This window comes from Alligator sinensis, unplaced genomic scaffold (assembly GCF_000455745.1).
Source record: "Alligator sinensis unplaced genomic scaffold, ASM45574v1 scaffold235_1, whole genome shotgun sequence".
In the NCBI taxonomy this organism is placed as follows: domain Eukaryota; kingdom Metazoa; phylum Chordata; order Crocodylia; family Alligatoridae; genus Alligator; species Alligator sinensis.
In genome coordinates, this window is record NW_005842042.1 from 637,885 (window position 1) to 652,955 (window position 15,071).

The following is a 15,071-nucleotide window of genomic DNA, read 5'->3' on the forward strand; positions in this document are numbered from 1 at the left end:
CTCAGAACTCTCTTTCCTTCTCCCCAGGCTCGGATGGAGGTAGATGCTGATGGAAATGGTGCTAAAATATTTGCTTATGCATTTGACAAAAACCGAGGAAGGGGATCTGGGCGACTACTGCATGAGTTACTATGGTAGGTATTGGGCAGTTTGTAGCTTTCAACCTGTACTTATGCTATCTGATGTTTGTTTGTAAGATCTGGAGGCAGAATGTGTACACTGGTGCAAATTACACTGGGATTCAGAGCAGATAGTTACTCAAGGGGTAGTATTTGCAATAGGTGCTATTAGAGCATCTCATTGTCAGGCAGGGGGGCAAGCCTGTCATGTAACCGGTGTATACTGAGCAAATAGCTATTCTGGGATAATAGTGGATGCATGAAACCTATAGCAGTGTATTCTTACTGCTGTTTTTTCCTGAGCTAACTTGACACTAGATTCTAGTTATATTAGTATAAGGATTTGCACTGTGTTCCTGCTCCTTTACACTGGTGGAAATGCTCTGTGTCCAGGCCCATTGTATCTATGTCCTGTCCTGAGGTGGACTGGGTGCAAAATATATTATGAGCCCAACACAGAGGGTACTGTAAGGTCTTGTTGTGATAAGACCCAGCAAAGAGTAAGCCTCATGTGTCTCTAAAAATGTTACTGCTGCTGGGGAAGCTAGTTGTATTGTAGCTGGGTATAATCCAGGCAAGCAGTTTAATTCAGGAATTGCTACTCTAAATTATGGAAAACGCTAACACCTGCCAGTTGTGACACCCAAGTAATTTTTTCTTGTCCAGTCTTCTAAATCAGGGGTTTTCAACCTTTTTGGGGCAGTGTACCCCCAGTGGCTGGACACAGAGTGGTGGGAGGGGGTGCATGGCCGAATGCGGAGTGATGGCAGCCACTGCATGCAAGCTTCTGCTGATCGCCTGCACATATCCCCTAGGGCCTTTTCAAGTACCCCTGGTTGACAATCCCTGTTCTAAATGTTGGGAAAGGACAATGTTAAAGGCTGAGCTCCCTGTTTAAATTCAGTGGAACTTTGCCACTAATTTTAATTTTTCCATGCTACTGAATAACTGAATTAGAATCATTGCTTTGGATATTCATGTGAGTTCTGGCTAAAGAATATAATTAAATCAATCACTGATATAAACAACACTTCTCTTATTTAGTTAGTTGCCAGGATCTATCTTGCTTTTTTTCAGGCTTATCATTTGGGACTAGAAGTGGAGTTTATAGTGAAAAGTAACTATTGAGACACTGCTGAAGTAGATTCTGCCTTAATTTCTCAAAAGACGGGACTTTCAATAACTAACTTTTTGGGATCTTGTTTTCTAGTCATTTCTGTGAATTATACCCTCAAATGACAATGTCCAATTCCAGTACTTAAATGAGTTCTCTGGCCAAATCCCCGTACAGCTTGAGGTGGGGCTTAATGTTTTAACATGCTGCACCTTGCAGGTATGAATCATAGAACCTGCACATCTTACACTTAGCTCCTCTAGCAATGTTGCCTAATCTTATTGTAGAGATAAGTGCATTAGATGGAAAAACAAAACATTTGGGAATATTTTGGCACACATTTATTTGCTAATTCACATTGTCCATGATAGTGAACACAAACCTAATACACTAATATCTAAAGTCCATAATTAGCATTAATAATCCTGTCAAAGGATCTAGCTTTTGTTTGTTCAGCTGACTGTTGAAGGCTCTGTAGATGTTGGTGGTTCTGCTGTTCATATTTTAAACACCCCATTCATTCCCTTTACAACTGGAAATAATTCTTATGATTTCCACTGAATCATTTAAAATATAACGGATCTTTAAAATCATGTCTTGTAAATGAGTTGGCGTCCAGCATTAAAGGATTTCCAGCTACAGTGAATGTAGTATTTCATATTAAACATCCAAAGCCATGTTAATAGAACAGAATGGTTGCATTAATTTTGCAAAGTCAAACAGTCAGGGTGTGAATTATGATGGTCTTTCACTTCATAGGATGTTCTTTGCTTCCCTGAACCCCCTACCAGGTTCTTCAGTCATAATGACTGCGAGTACTGTCTGCCTGGGGCCACTCAGTGTTCTTGGGTTTCCTGCCCTAGCCATTGATGCTCCATTGTCACTCAGCTTTACTTGCACGAATTCAGAGCTGGCTAAGAACAAAGACATGCCATGTTTTCAGTATTGGGCTTTGGCTGGCCTTGTGCCCTTCCTCGAAGTGGGAGGTGAGGCTAATGCTCTTGGCTGTTGTGAACTAAATGTAGGAGGGAATTGCAAAAGCTTGCTGTCCACTGTAGCATCCAGTAGCTTCCCTGGACTTTATTTTGTGTGTAAGCCGAAGCTGAAAGCCTGAACTGTAGCAAGTGGTAAAACAGTGTGAGGCTGGAGTTATTTGGCACTTTCTGTAGCAAGGCAGTTTGCACTGTAAACAAACTAAGCCTGTCTGCCTGATTGTTACTGATGCACCACTGATTTGAGCTCAGCCACAGTATCTACACAGCAACTGGTACCAGTTAACTACATGGCTTTTAACACTGCAGCTTTTAGTTCAACTCGTGCAACTAGTTTTGCATGCAGCAGACTTTCAGCACGGGGAGCTAGCAGCTGCTTCCAGTGCATAGCAAAGGTAGCAAACTACTTTTCAAGCTGTTACTTTTACCTCTAGAGACTAGGGAGAGGGAGCTGCAACACTTACTTAGGTTTGGAGACAGCAATATAAACTGCACACAATCTTCTGCTGTCAGTGCCCTTCGTAGCATGTGCAGGAAGGTTCCTACCCTATATTCTGGTAGGCCTGTTCCATGCTTTTAAGGGAGGCTGGTAGCCTACTCTCTCCTCAAAGTAGAGTTTGTATGTCCGCCTAGTTAGGCTGCCCATAGAATGCTAATTTTCTTTCCCTGTACCTTCTTTGATATCTTGCATACAGGAGCCTAGTTAGTCTAATTTATTTGTGATCAGGAGATGGGCACATGGTCTTCTTGATTTAAAGTTACTAGGTTGCAGCAGGTGTTGTGGAATGATACAGGCCAGCAAAGTGTGTTGTAGTCAGCAAGTCTTACTGTAGGTGAACCTAGAACCTGCAAGCTTATTTGAAGACTACATACTGCCTTGTATGTCCTGGAACTTGTACCTTAGATGAGGCTGACACCTTTGCCTTCATTGTGAAGATACAGACAGCCTGAAATGGAGAGGTATCAGAGAAAAGTCGGTACCAAATAGTGAGTCACAAACTGCTCCACAGCTCCTTCTCCAGTCTGCTCATACTGTTCCTCTTCTACAGCCCGCTTCAGAGAAAGTGCTGTCTCCCATTCCTAATTTGCAGGCCCATGGGGAAGGTCTCTGCATGTGAGCTCCTGTTAAACACCAAACATGATGTTGAAAGAACATAATTAAAGCTGCAATGTCAGGCACTAAAAGTTAGGAAGTACTGAGAAAATAAGTTGCACTGGCATCTGTGCAAGCTTAATTTGGCTCAGTTGTGCGTGTGCAACATGATGCATCTTTAATTTTGTGATCGTGGTCCCCCGTATCCCCCACCAGTCATCTTGACTCATTCAGTGTACTGATTGGAAGGCACCCAGTATTAACATCTTCAGTATCTTGTTTTAGCCCTGTTGTGTAATGTTCAGTTTTAGGCCTTACTTATGTTCTACTGAAACTCTGCTTTGAAGACAGACTTTAGATGTCATGGGCTTTACTGTAGTGGTCTTCACTCTTACCTGAGGGTTTCACAAGCATATATTTTGTGGTATCCTCAGCTAATAAGAAGGGAATGGAGGCACTGAAAAATTGAAGTAAAAAAAAAAAAATCCACTAATCTTTGGATGCCAATGAGACACTTGGGACCTGAATTTTTTAGAGTACTTAGCATTTAATTTATTCAAGCATAGCTCCCATTGGCTTCAGTTGCAGTTGTAATCACTCAGCACTTTACAAACAACCCTGAGTTTTCACACTGCACAGAGACGGTGAAGAAAATGCATTTAATTACCTTATATGAAAAGTTTGGTTGCCTAGTGCAACACAGCAGTATTCCACTTTAACCATGAGATTTCTCTCTTCTCTACCTTTCCATTCTCTTGCTTTTTCCAACTTCTTCAAGAAATTAGGCAGGGGTTCTTTAGACAATAACTTCATTATGCAGTCCTCATTTATTTCCACAATTGGTCCATTCTGTGTGCTTCATGAGACACAACCTGTGCAAAATGTAGCATGTGATCATCATACAATTGAAGAGAGATACTGATATGTGCGCACAAGGAGTCTGATGTATAGCTGTTCTTGCAACATTAATTCTGTCATTCCTTACCTTTGTCTGACTTTGCAATGTCGCTTTAATGTGAGCTGGAGGGCTGGAGTATGCAAGTTCATCTGAGCAATTAGGATTTTTAAAGCTAACTTACAATTACATTTCTCATTTTGTAGTATCTCTCTGTCTGATCTATGCTTCCCTCTACCAACTTCTTCCCAGCTTAATCCTCTGCTTCCCCTCATGACTCCCAGTGCTGGTTTCTTGTTCTGTCTCTTCTTCTAACTTCCAGTTGATTCCAGTTAGAGGAGGAGAATGTCTTCTCCCATTCCAGTCTAAGTCTGACCAGAATCTTCCTTGCAGTCTCTTTTCCTTCTCCTGGTTCAGCTTTTGTTCCTTCTGAATCCAAATCATATGGCTTTTTGCACGCTGCTTGGGAGCCGATGATGGGCCTGAGTGGGAGAATCTTTGAAGTATTGGAGAGGTTGATTCCCTGCTGCTAGTCTTCCCTGGTGCATAAAGCATTATAGGAAAAGCTCATCTTTGTCCCTGTAGTCCTGATGTCAGTTGCTCTGGGGGGATGAAGTATGTGCAGTCTCTGTGATGCTAGGACCTTAGACAGGCTGGAGCCTGCTTGGAAGCAGTACCTGCTAAGCTCTAACAAGTCCCTGAACGTATCGAATTATCTTTTTTCAGACTTGGACAAACTTACGCAGATTTTCACAGAGAAAGCAAAAGGCCACATCCCTGACACAATGGCCACCCTCTGCTAAACTCCTGCTCCCTGCTCCACAGCATGGGTTGTTTATACAACACTTGGATTTTTTTTTTTTTTAACATGGGCACAACATTATTCCCTAGCTGTTCTTGACAATGACTGAACTGTTTAGGCTGAAATTTTTTAAAAACATTCTGCCTGAGGCAGCTCCTCAGCAAGGAAAACTAGGTCATGCAGTTGCATTTAAGCAAAGGTATAAGCAACTGCAAATGGGTTCTTATAATGGGAAATGTCAGGCAAACTACATAGGCAAGGACACCAGGCCTGTCTCTTACCCTTTGTGTTTGTTTTCTTTCTGTTAAAATACTTGGCACATTGCAAAGCATAGTAAGACCCAGTTCCCTTCCCTGTAAAAACTAAGATGGGGAATAGTCATTTACGATGGGGATGACTGGATATGAGAGAGAAGCTTGGAATAGGGAAGAGAAAGATGTGGCATTGGTAAAAAACAAGGAGGATGAAAGGAGCAATTATGGAATAGCTGGGGGGCCATGGAGACAATTGAAGACAGAATAAGAGGAAATGGGAAGAAAATACAGATCAGGGCATATTAAGTAGGACTTGCTACATGCTAAGAATCAGCCCTCAAAAAAAGTCTGTATGGTTAGTAATGATGTCTTGGATACAAATAGACTCTTTAACAATGATGCTGGCTGGTTGCTAGTGAAGCATTTAGTTTGTACCGTCTGTGCCTAATCTGGAGGCTTCCTAGTGGAGGTCCAACTGTTGAATTGCACGTAGATGCCAAGTATGAATCTACACGGGCCTGATAGTAGTAAACAAAGCATCTGCCCCAGAGGACTAAATAGCCACATGGGCGGTCTGTACTGAGACAGAAATACATTATTTTTAAATCTGTATTCCACCTTGCCAATTAGTATTCACTTATGCCCTTTTCCTTCTGGTGGGTCATGATGAGTATAAAGCCATAATAGTCTGGGTGCAGGTCCTCACTTGGTTATAGAATGACTAGATGAAAGTTGTTTGGGATATCTAGTTTTTGCTTCTAATTATGGGGACCTGTTGCTAATGACAGACTGAAAACTTCCATTTCTTTCAGGGAACGGCACAGGGGAGGGATTGCACCAGGATTTCAGGTGGTGCATCTGAATTCCGTGACAGTGGATAACCGACTGGACAATCTGCGCTTAGTCCCATGGGGCTGGAAACCCAAAGCTGAAGACATTTCTAGTAAACAAAGGTACATCAGCATTTGTCACTTACTGATGAAGGGTGTAATAGAGCTCAGGGATAAGCTTTTGCCATCAAATAACTGGGAACCATTTTAGGAATGTAAGACTGGAAAGGGCTTCCTGGACTATTGAGGCTGGTCCCCTGCATTTGCAGGCAGCCGTTTCTCCAAAAAATCCCTTTTACATTCACTTGCTGCCTCCTAATAGTTGTGTGTTTTAAAAAAAATAGTAGTTTTGCCACTTAGCTGTTTGACCTGGCACTGGGAGCTACTTAGGTTCTTTCTGTTTCTTGGTTTCCCTTTTTGTGACAGAGCTAGCATGGTTTGTTACCATGACAGTGCATATAAGATACCTCCTGTATCTGTTCTTTGTCTATTTGAATAGGAAATTCATCAAGGCAGGCAGGCAGCTATCTTACTATGCCATTACAGTAGCTGGCATAATTCTTTGTGTACCACAATAAAAAATACACATGCTGGCTACTGAAAAGTTCCATTTCAGACCTTGAGGAAATCGGATCACAGTAGTTGAGCATTGTTAGTCTTAAACTTCCTTTGAGAAAACCAAGTGCATTGTAGTGAGTGGCAAATGTTTTCGCAATCAAGAAAATTGGGAAGTTCAAACCAGAAAAACAACCTGAACTTTTTGAGGCAATTTTATATCAAAATAAGCTTGTTTGATGTAAATGTTTCTTGGCAGTAGCTCTTTGTATGCAAGCTGAAAAAAAAGTCCTGAAAAGAAATCATTTATAAAAGTATGCACAGGCTGACTGAACTAGAATGCGATTCTGTATAAACTGTCAGCTTTACAAATGGAGTTGGTATTAATTTCCACATGCATCAGTTTATAAGCTTATGGACTATACTTATATTTGTTTTTTATTAAAGGGAACAAAGTCTGTACTGGCTGGCGATTCAGCAACTTCCCACAGATCCCATTGAAGAGCAGTTTCCTGTACTGAATGTAACACGGTATTACAACGCTAATGGGGATGTTGTGGAGGAAGAGGAGAACTCCTGCACATACTATGAATGCCACTACCCTCCCTGCACAATGATAGAAAAACAGGTGTGTTCAAAATAAAGTGGAAGTAGAGAGCGACCCTTGGGATCACCATATCTGTAACCAAAGATTGCTCCCTGTAGTAGAATTTGAAGTGCTTTGCATGTCTCAGTCCTATGCTAATGCATTTCACCTGTGCTTCTGTAGGAGGAAACTTTCTGTTCTAACCTGATGGAAGCATTTTTTTTAATTAGTTGAAATGAATTTCATAATCTCACTGCTGTCCTTAAATTCCCTAACTACAGTTTCTCTGCCTCTGCAGTGTTGCTACTCTTCGACTAATTTGCTATATACTGCGTTCATTTGTATAAGCCAGTGATTCTCAAGCTTTTTAGACTTGCACCCCTTGGAAAATGACAGCTCTTAGTTTTCTCTCAAGTTTTGGGCTACAGATAAATAATAGAGCAATTTTTCTTTTGCAAAGAACCCAGAAAGATTATAGCAGGTCAGACTTCTTAACACTTTGGATTTCTGTTTGAAATCTCTGGGTTTATCTTGTGAATCAGGTTTGTACATCTAACAGTGTTAGCATTGCTTGGCACCCCATGAAAGGATCTCAAGGCACCCCAGGCTGCCTTGCTGTTCCCTTTGTAGAGAATCTCTGGTATAAGTTTTCATACAGATGGAATATTGAAATATTGCATCAATCCTATGTGCAGGGGAAACCAGGACTATTTCAGGTGGTGAGGACTGTAGGGAAGTCCATCTGCCATAGCTGGCAAGGTGTGAAAGGGATGGCATGGAGGCAGCTAGTTATGAGGAAGAAAGGCTAAATGAATCTCAGAAGGGAGAGTTTGAGCTGTATAGTGGAGTTGAGCAGTAGCATGGCTGGCAGCTACTATGAAGATGATGATAGGTAGCCTGTGCTGGACAATTTGGGGAGGGAAAATGATATGATTGGAGTACTTTTGCTGCAGGAAATTTGAGACTAAGCCATGTGCTGGCTTGATTGAGACAGGGCAAGGGGCTGTGCCTCTGTCTTGGGAAAGCAGATAGCCTTGTTCCTGGATGAATGCTGAGTAAGGCTTGGAGACCAAGCGGTGCAGATTAAGACTTTGTTTAAATCCTTCAAATAAGGAACCTTAAGGTTCTTGTATTTGCTTTATGTATGTATTATGTCCCACCTTCTGGAAAGGGATCTGTCTTTCCCTTGCCTCTCTTGTGGTCCATGTTACAAAGCCCTCTGGCTGGCCATCAGTTCAAGAAGGGTTGAGCTTGTGCAGCAGTCCATATCTCTTCCTGTCTGTAGACACTCAGTTTAACACATCTCTATGCAGCAGAACATGAGCACTGTCAAAACAAAGCAACAACCAAAGGGAAACTTTTGAGTGTTCTCAGTTCCATTAAAGTTGTTAACATGGTATTCTGGTTTTTGCAGCATAGCTCTTGATGTAATGAATCTAGTTGCTGGGATGTTTGCATTCCCCAAAGACTGATAGGTTTGTGGTAGGGTGTGTTCAGTGTCAGACTTCTTGGGGAATGCCCTGTCTCGCCTCTGAACAGATTTATTAATTTCTGTTCTGTGTTCTTTCTAGTTACGTGAATTCAACATATGTGGCCGATGCCAGGTAGCCAGGTACTGTGGGTCTCAGTGCCAGCAGAAAGACTGGCCTGCTCACAAGAAGCACTGCCGGGAGAAGAAACGAACTTTCCAGCAAGAGCTCGGACCGGAACGATGACCTGGCAGCATAGGCCTCTCAGCAGCAGGATTCCTTTTCAAAGGCATTGGGCTCTTGCTTTTGCACAGTAATGACAGACTTTTTATTGAAGCCAGAGGCACTGAAGAAGAAAAAAACCCTGTGATGCTTGAGCAGAACAGCTGACTGGACTAAGCCAGCCTGACTGGTGCTGTGGAAAGGGATCAGCTCTTCCCTTCCAGTATTATATTCTCAAGCAAAAAGACTACTGTGGAGCTCCAGGCAGGAAGCTTCTCATTATTTATATGTTAATATGTTTGTAAACTCATGTACAGTTTTTGTTAGAAATTCTGGATAGGACTCATTTACTGTAATGTTCAGATGAGAACACATTGTTGGCCTAAAAGTAAAAAAGAAAAAAGAAAAAAAAAAACCGAAAAAAAAAACAACTGTCATGTAGCAAAAGCTTTTTCTCCCATGTGGCTAAAAGTATATGTGGCTGTGCCAGGCCAGGAGACAGGCTCAGACATCAGCAGTTACTCTGGAGAACTCTGCATGGAAGTTACATTTAAAAAAACAAACAAACAAAGTAAAGGTTGGAATGAATTGTTGTCTGCTCTGTAGTTGTCTCGTGTTCCCTTCCAGCCACTTTCAAAGTTCTTGTAACACTTGGTCTCCCTGACATTTATTTCCAGTACAAGGTCAAGGATCTGGCTGGGGCTAGATGGCTTGTCAAACTAGTGTGAATAAGATGCACCAGCTTCTGTAGGTAGCTGGTGCACAAGCATCTGGTATCGTGATGATCTGGCTGCCTTGTACCTTCTTGGTACGTGAGCAGGTATTTGCAAGTGAGGGTTTGCAACTCATTCACGGTTGGGTTGAATGCAAGGCAGGCTTTTCAAGTGTGGAGCCAAGCTCAAGGCCATTGCTCTGGAGCTGAGGTGAGATGCCTTAACTGATCTTCCACTCTGAAATTGTCAGAACTCTGTGGAAAACCCAGAGCACTGGAAAGGCAGAGAGCTAATTTTTCTAGTTGCTTTGGAAAAAATATAGTAGAGACTGTGCTTTATGCAGGAAGCTAAGTTATTTTTGCTCTATCATCTATGGAATTAAAAAAAGAAAATAGGATATAACAGAGCTCAGGTATTTCAGTTGTGCTTGTGGATGTGCTCCTGTGGCCCATATGGCCACCTGCTATTGCAGCTTCTAGGCTGATACTGCAGGGGTGTCTGAAATACAATCTGGTAGATGTACTGGTAGTTTTGGGTTACTTTTTTTCTTTGAAGAGATGAACATCTCATTTAATCTGAAAATCCTTCTGCCCACCCCCAATTCCTTCAATTCTTATGTAGTTAAAAGTAATCACATAATGTGGGAGGCAAATTTCATTTTCACCTGAAAACAAGTTTGGGTCGCTATTATTCTTTAAGATGCAACATGAAGCACTGATATTTTTTTTTTTTTTTTTTAACACGCACACAATTTTTTTCCCCTTAAAATATTGTGACAGCTTTTTGAAATACTAAATGCGTTATTTACTAATGTGCAGTACATGTGGGCTTTTTTTTTTCAACTTGGCCTGTAACAGAAGGGGTAGGGTAGTAATTGCTTAGCAAGGAACTTTTTTTTTTTTTTTTGCAAGCATTTGTGCAAAAAGCAAAGTTCTAAAAGACCTGAAAACTAGTCACTTTAGCCTGCTTTTACTGTACCTCTACTCTGCCAGAAAACCATAAACATAATCTGGATTTGAGATGTAAAGGTACCTTTTCCAATGTTTCCTCTGGATAATTTTGCCAGTTATGTCAGTGTAGTTATACAGCTGTCTTCCTCTACGTGCTGTTTTTCTCAGCAATGCAAGCATAAACCTGAAAAGCCCTTTATACAGGATAAATGTCCACACACGTTAAATTCACACTTTAGCTTCTGATAGTAGTATTTTCCTGTACAAACAAGACTTTAGACGCCTTCCTGCGTCAAGAAGCAAAATAGTCCAACCTGTTCATGCCCTTTACAGGTCCCTTGTAAAAGCAGCAAATGAGTTTTAAATGAAACTAGCAGACAGAGGCATAGTGCAATAATTGTTTTGCTTCAGTTCACACTTCCACCCTTTTTTTGGCTTGTTTTGATAACTAGCAGCTTATTTAAAACCATGCTGGGGTTTTTTTCATAGCACCACCATACACAAACATTTCACTGTGCTAGCAGTACGGATCACTGCCTATACGCTGCCTGCCCTGAGGGTGCTTAAAACACTGCTGCAGCAGCAGGAGAGCAAAGCAACGTTCGTTAAGCTAAACTTTCCCAACATTTGTAGTGAGAGGCTTTGGTTTAAAGAAAAACAAGCTGAGCCTAGATTGCTGCTCCTTTCACGGTTTGTCCCTAATAGTATTTAGATAAAAGATGAAGATCAAAGTTAAGTGATGAGAAACAAATAGAACAAGTGGGAGTACTAGGGGCACATAGTGATTGAAGCCTTTCTAAACAGGAGGGAGATATTTAAATAAAATTAAACTTTTCAAATGGTGGTGTGGAGAAAGGAATTGAGAAGGCCCAGTAGTAGGAGTGAGTTGAAAAGGTAAAGGCACTGAGTTTTTAGCTCTGGTCTGTTTTGATGAAGGCACCAATGAAGATTGTGATATGCAGTGTGGATTTTATTTTGGGCCATGGTAGGACAAGGCTCTAGTAATTAACTTTTTTTTTTTTGTAGGGATTGAAGGGGAAACATGGGAAAACAAATGATGGCTGGTAAAAAATGCCAGCATGGGGAAGAGATAGCACAAGGAAGAGATCAGTTAAAGGGGATTGGGCAGGAGCTGCCCTGTCTAGGGAGAAGCAGCAGAAGACTGCACTAGACTGGACCACTCCTTATTGATTATGGAGGAGTGGAGCCTCCTTCACTGGCACCTCCTTGATGGCCATGAGGCCAGCTCCCCAGGAACTCCTGCTGTTCAGAAAGAGCTTGAGGGAGACTTCCAGTCATGCTGGAGCCTGTGAAGAAAGGCACATCCCTGCAGGTGCACAGATGTGCCTTCCTTTCTACTTGATTACACATCCTAGGCACATCCCTGCAGAATTCAAATGGAAGGTTGTGACTTCAAGTCTTGCCAGGGCCCTATATGGAGACCCTCAGACAACAGGACAAACCTGTCCTACTGTCACCCTCGTGGATGGCAGTGTAGTAGCTCTTTAGACCTCTGGCTGGCAGCAGACACATAAATCCTCTGGAGGCTTGTTTCCCTTACCTTTGCTTTTTTTTTTTTTTTAATTGTTTTTGTGTTCCAAGCCAAATCAAATCCATGGGTCAGTCCAGACCCATAAGTGGCCCTACAGCCAGCAAACATCCTCCACCCCACCAGGGGCTTCAGATATTTCCAGTCTTCTGGCAGGCATCCTACGTGCAGGCCCAAGCCCAGAGGCTTGGAGTTCAGGTCCCCCAAGCATCGGCAGGCTCAGCCCGAGGCAGAGGCCGGAACCCCGCTCGGCGCCCACGTGCCCGCAGGGGAGGAGCGGCCTGGCCCCGCCCCCGGCCCGTGACCCGGAAGCAGAGGGCGGTGCTCTGGCGTCCTGCGCCGGCGGCGGCCAGGGAGCGGAGGCGAGGTGGTGGACACCGAGTACAGCGCGGACGCGGTGGAGTGGTGCCCCGTGCCGGGCTGGCACAGCGCCCTGGTCTGCGGCACCTACCAGCTCAGGAAGCCCGGCAGCAAGGTGAGCAGCGGCCCCCGCGCGCATCCAGGAGGCGCCGCTCCTTAAGTTGGGGCGCAGCTGCTCACTGTTTGTCCAGCCCGTCTCTGATTCACCTGGCACGTTTGCCCGGCGGGGAGGGTCTTCCTTGGGCCTGCATCTCCTCTAGTTTGTATTGGCAGGGCTGACTGGAAACATGCTCTGTGCGCCCGTGTGTGTTTGCAGTGCTCCCTGTGCTCTAGGCACCCCCTTGGGCATTGGAGACACGTAGGGCTGCATGTGCACCCCCTGAGATTGGCAGTGCACCCTGTGTGAAAAGCGCTGCCGACATTGCCATCCCCCCGCTCACTGCTGACATCGCCAGCAACATCTGTGGGTAGTCGCCGACCACTCCCCTTCCCCCCACCACCTCCACTCGCCACCTGTGGGCAGTCACCGTGCCCCCCCAGGATCCAGGGGCGCACAGTGTTCATGCCCTTGGCATATGATAGCACTTACTTCTTGTTTCCCTTCCCTGTATAGTTTTTGTCTCTTACATACTCTGCTACTTTTCTTTGCTTATGGGGCCTGTGTTTGCTGAAGCTAGCTCTGCCTATAGGTCCCTGGATGTGAGGCTGTTGCCCTCGCCACGGCAAGGTCTACTTTTGGGGAAAAGACTTGGAATGGTGGGGGGGGGGGGTGTTCAAGAAAATCAACCAAAATTAACGTCTGTAGATCCAGAAGGGGTTCTGGATCATAAATGTGTTCTGTGGTGTGGGTGAGTATGTGTGCATGCATATTCACATGTGCAAACCCCCTTGATTCAGGAGGGATAATTGTGCTCTAAAATGAGGCATGTGCCTTTAGGGAAGGGGCAGTAAAAAGTCTGCTCAAGTGCATCTCTAGGAGTTGTCTGGTGGTTTTTTTGGGGTTCTGCTTTGACTGGAAATAAGCTTGCAAGTCCTCCTTAGTTGTTAGTCGCATGCTGGACACGACAAAGCTACCTAGTGCATTGTGTTGCTTGGGGAGCTGGTGCTTTAGGGCTAGATCTGCCTTGAGATATGAAGCCTTGTAGGTGTTTGTTCCCATGAAACTAGCTGTGTATTGAAATGCTTTCTGGTATTTCATTGGATGCTTTCACACATTGTTCTTCTCTGATAATCACTGTAAATGTGGTATCGCAAATTCCACCTTTGCTGTGTCCCTGTGACTGAATATGCTGTTGAGGTACTTGGTTAATAATTGAAAGGGGACTTGGGTGTGTTCATTTGTTCTTAAAATGCCAGCCCTGCAGACTAGGTCCTTGGTGACATCGGTTCAGTCTTCAGAGTGCAAGCAATGTTCACTTTGTGCCACCACCATAACCTTTATATAGCAGCACAAAGGGAAAGCATATGGATGTCTGTACTTCTTGTTGCACCGCATGCCCAAATTTGTGAATTTGACAGAAGGTAGTAATCATTTCTGCTCCTTTATTGCAGCAGACATCCATCAGCTTTGAGGAGAATGCAGGCAGCCAAAAGGTGCCTGTTCTCTAGCTGCCCTGGGCAGGCACTCCTGGGGTTTGAGGAGCCTAATTCTGTGCTCCTTAGGAATTCCCATGCAGGATCAGGCCACTCAAGCCCTGGTAGTGCCTGCCTGGTTTTCCCATCATACAAAGATGTGCTGTGGGGAGTCTCTGGGGCATCTCTCTGCAAGGAGGGACTTGTTGCCCATTGTCCTGCAGGATCAATGGGCAGTATGTGTTTTACCCAGCTGTGCCAGGACACATTCCAGCACAACTGATCCACGTAATTGGGTGACATGTGTTTATGCTCTCAGTGTAACTGATTTAAACTTGATTAGCCATTTTGAGAGTTGTCTAACCTGGAGTTGACTTCAGTCTACCCTCCTGTGGCTGGCTGGGCTCTGCAGGACTATGGGAAGTAAAATAAAATTGAAAAACAATTCAGCTAAAGCAGTGTTTCTCAACCTATGGATAGCAAAAATGTATGAAAGGGTTGTAAACAAACTTTAAAAATGGATTCTCCTTTAAAGGAGAAAAACACAGGAAACTGGCGTTTCCCTTGCAGGCTGGCAGAGGTCCAGCCTGTGAGAGGCTGTTTGCCCCCACACACCCTCCCTCTGCCCACACACAGGGGAGCTGGGGCCTGGGGGTGGGGGGCAGTGAGTCTGGAGTGAGGGGCACTGGGTTGGGACTAGCCACTGATGTTTACAAATGGGTCCTGGTATAAAAAAGGTTGAGAATGGCTGAGCTAAAGCATGTGGCTCTGCCTTTGACTGCTTGTGGGCCTGGACTTGCTGAGGAGTAATCATGTGTAGTCACTTTTCCAGAGCAGAATGCTACAGATCCGTTTCCCTCAAATTGCCAGGCGTTTCCCTGTGGCTTTTGTGCTCTACTGGTTGAGACCACTTTCACTGCAGCCACACCTTATGCTGTGCTCCTTGTCTGTTTCTGAGAATTAAGCCGTGCTGGAATACAAAACCTCCCAGGAATG

General features: G+C 43.9%; 2 protein-coding genes across 2 annotated transcripts in view; both read left to right on the forward strand.

Annotated features, from left to right (window-relative positions):
- ZMYND19 (zinc finger MYND-type containing 19) overlaps positions 1–9,523 on the forward strand; it is an 18,717-nt gene extending 9,194 nt beyond the window's left edge. Inside the window, exons 4-7 of the mRNA XM_014519493.2 lie at positions 28–134; positions 6,082–6,222; positions 7,102–7,282; positions 8,812–9,523. Coding sequence (XP_014374979.2) covers positions 28–134; positions 6,082–6,222; positions 7,102–7,282; positions 8,812–8,955 — 573 coding nt within the window. The 3' untranslated portion in view covers positions 8,956–9,523. The remainder of the gene's footprint in view (positions 1–27; positions 135–6,081; positions 6,223–7,101; positions 7,283–8,811) is intronic.
- Positions 9,524–9,712: 189 nt separating this feature from the next.
- The window catches only part of DPH7 (diphthamide biosynthesis 7), a 16,907-nt gene continuing 11,548 nt past the window's right edge, over positions 9,713–15,071 (forward strand). The window contains exons 1-2 of the mRNA XM_025203005.1: positions 9,713–9,761; positions 12,497–12,618. Of these exons, the coding sequence (XP_025058790.1) occupies positions 9,713–9,761; positions 12,497–12,618 (171 nt within the window). The remainder of the gene's footprint in view (positions 9,762–12,496; positions 12,619–15,071) is intronic.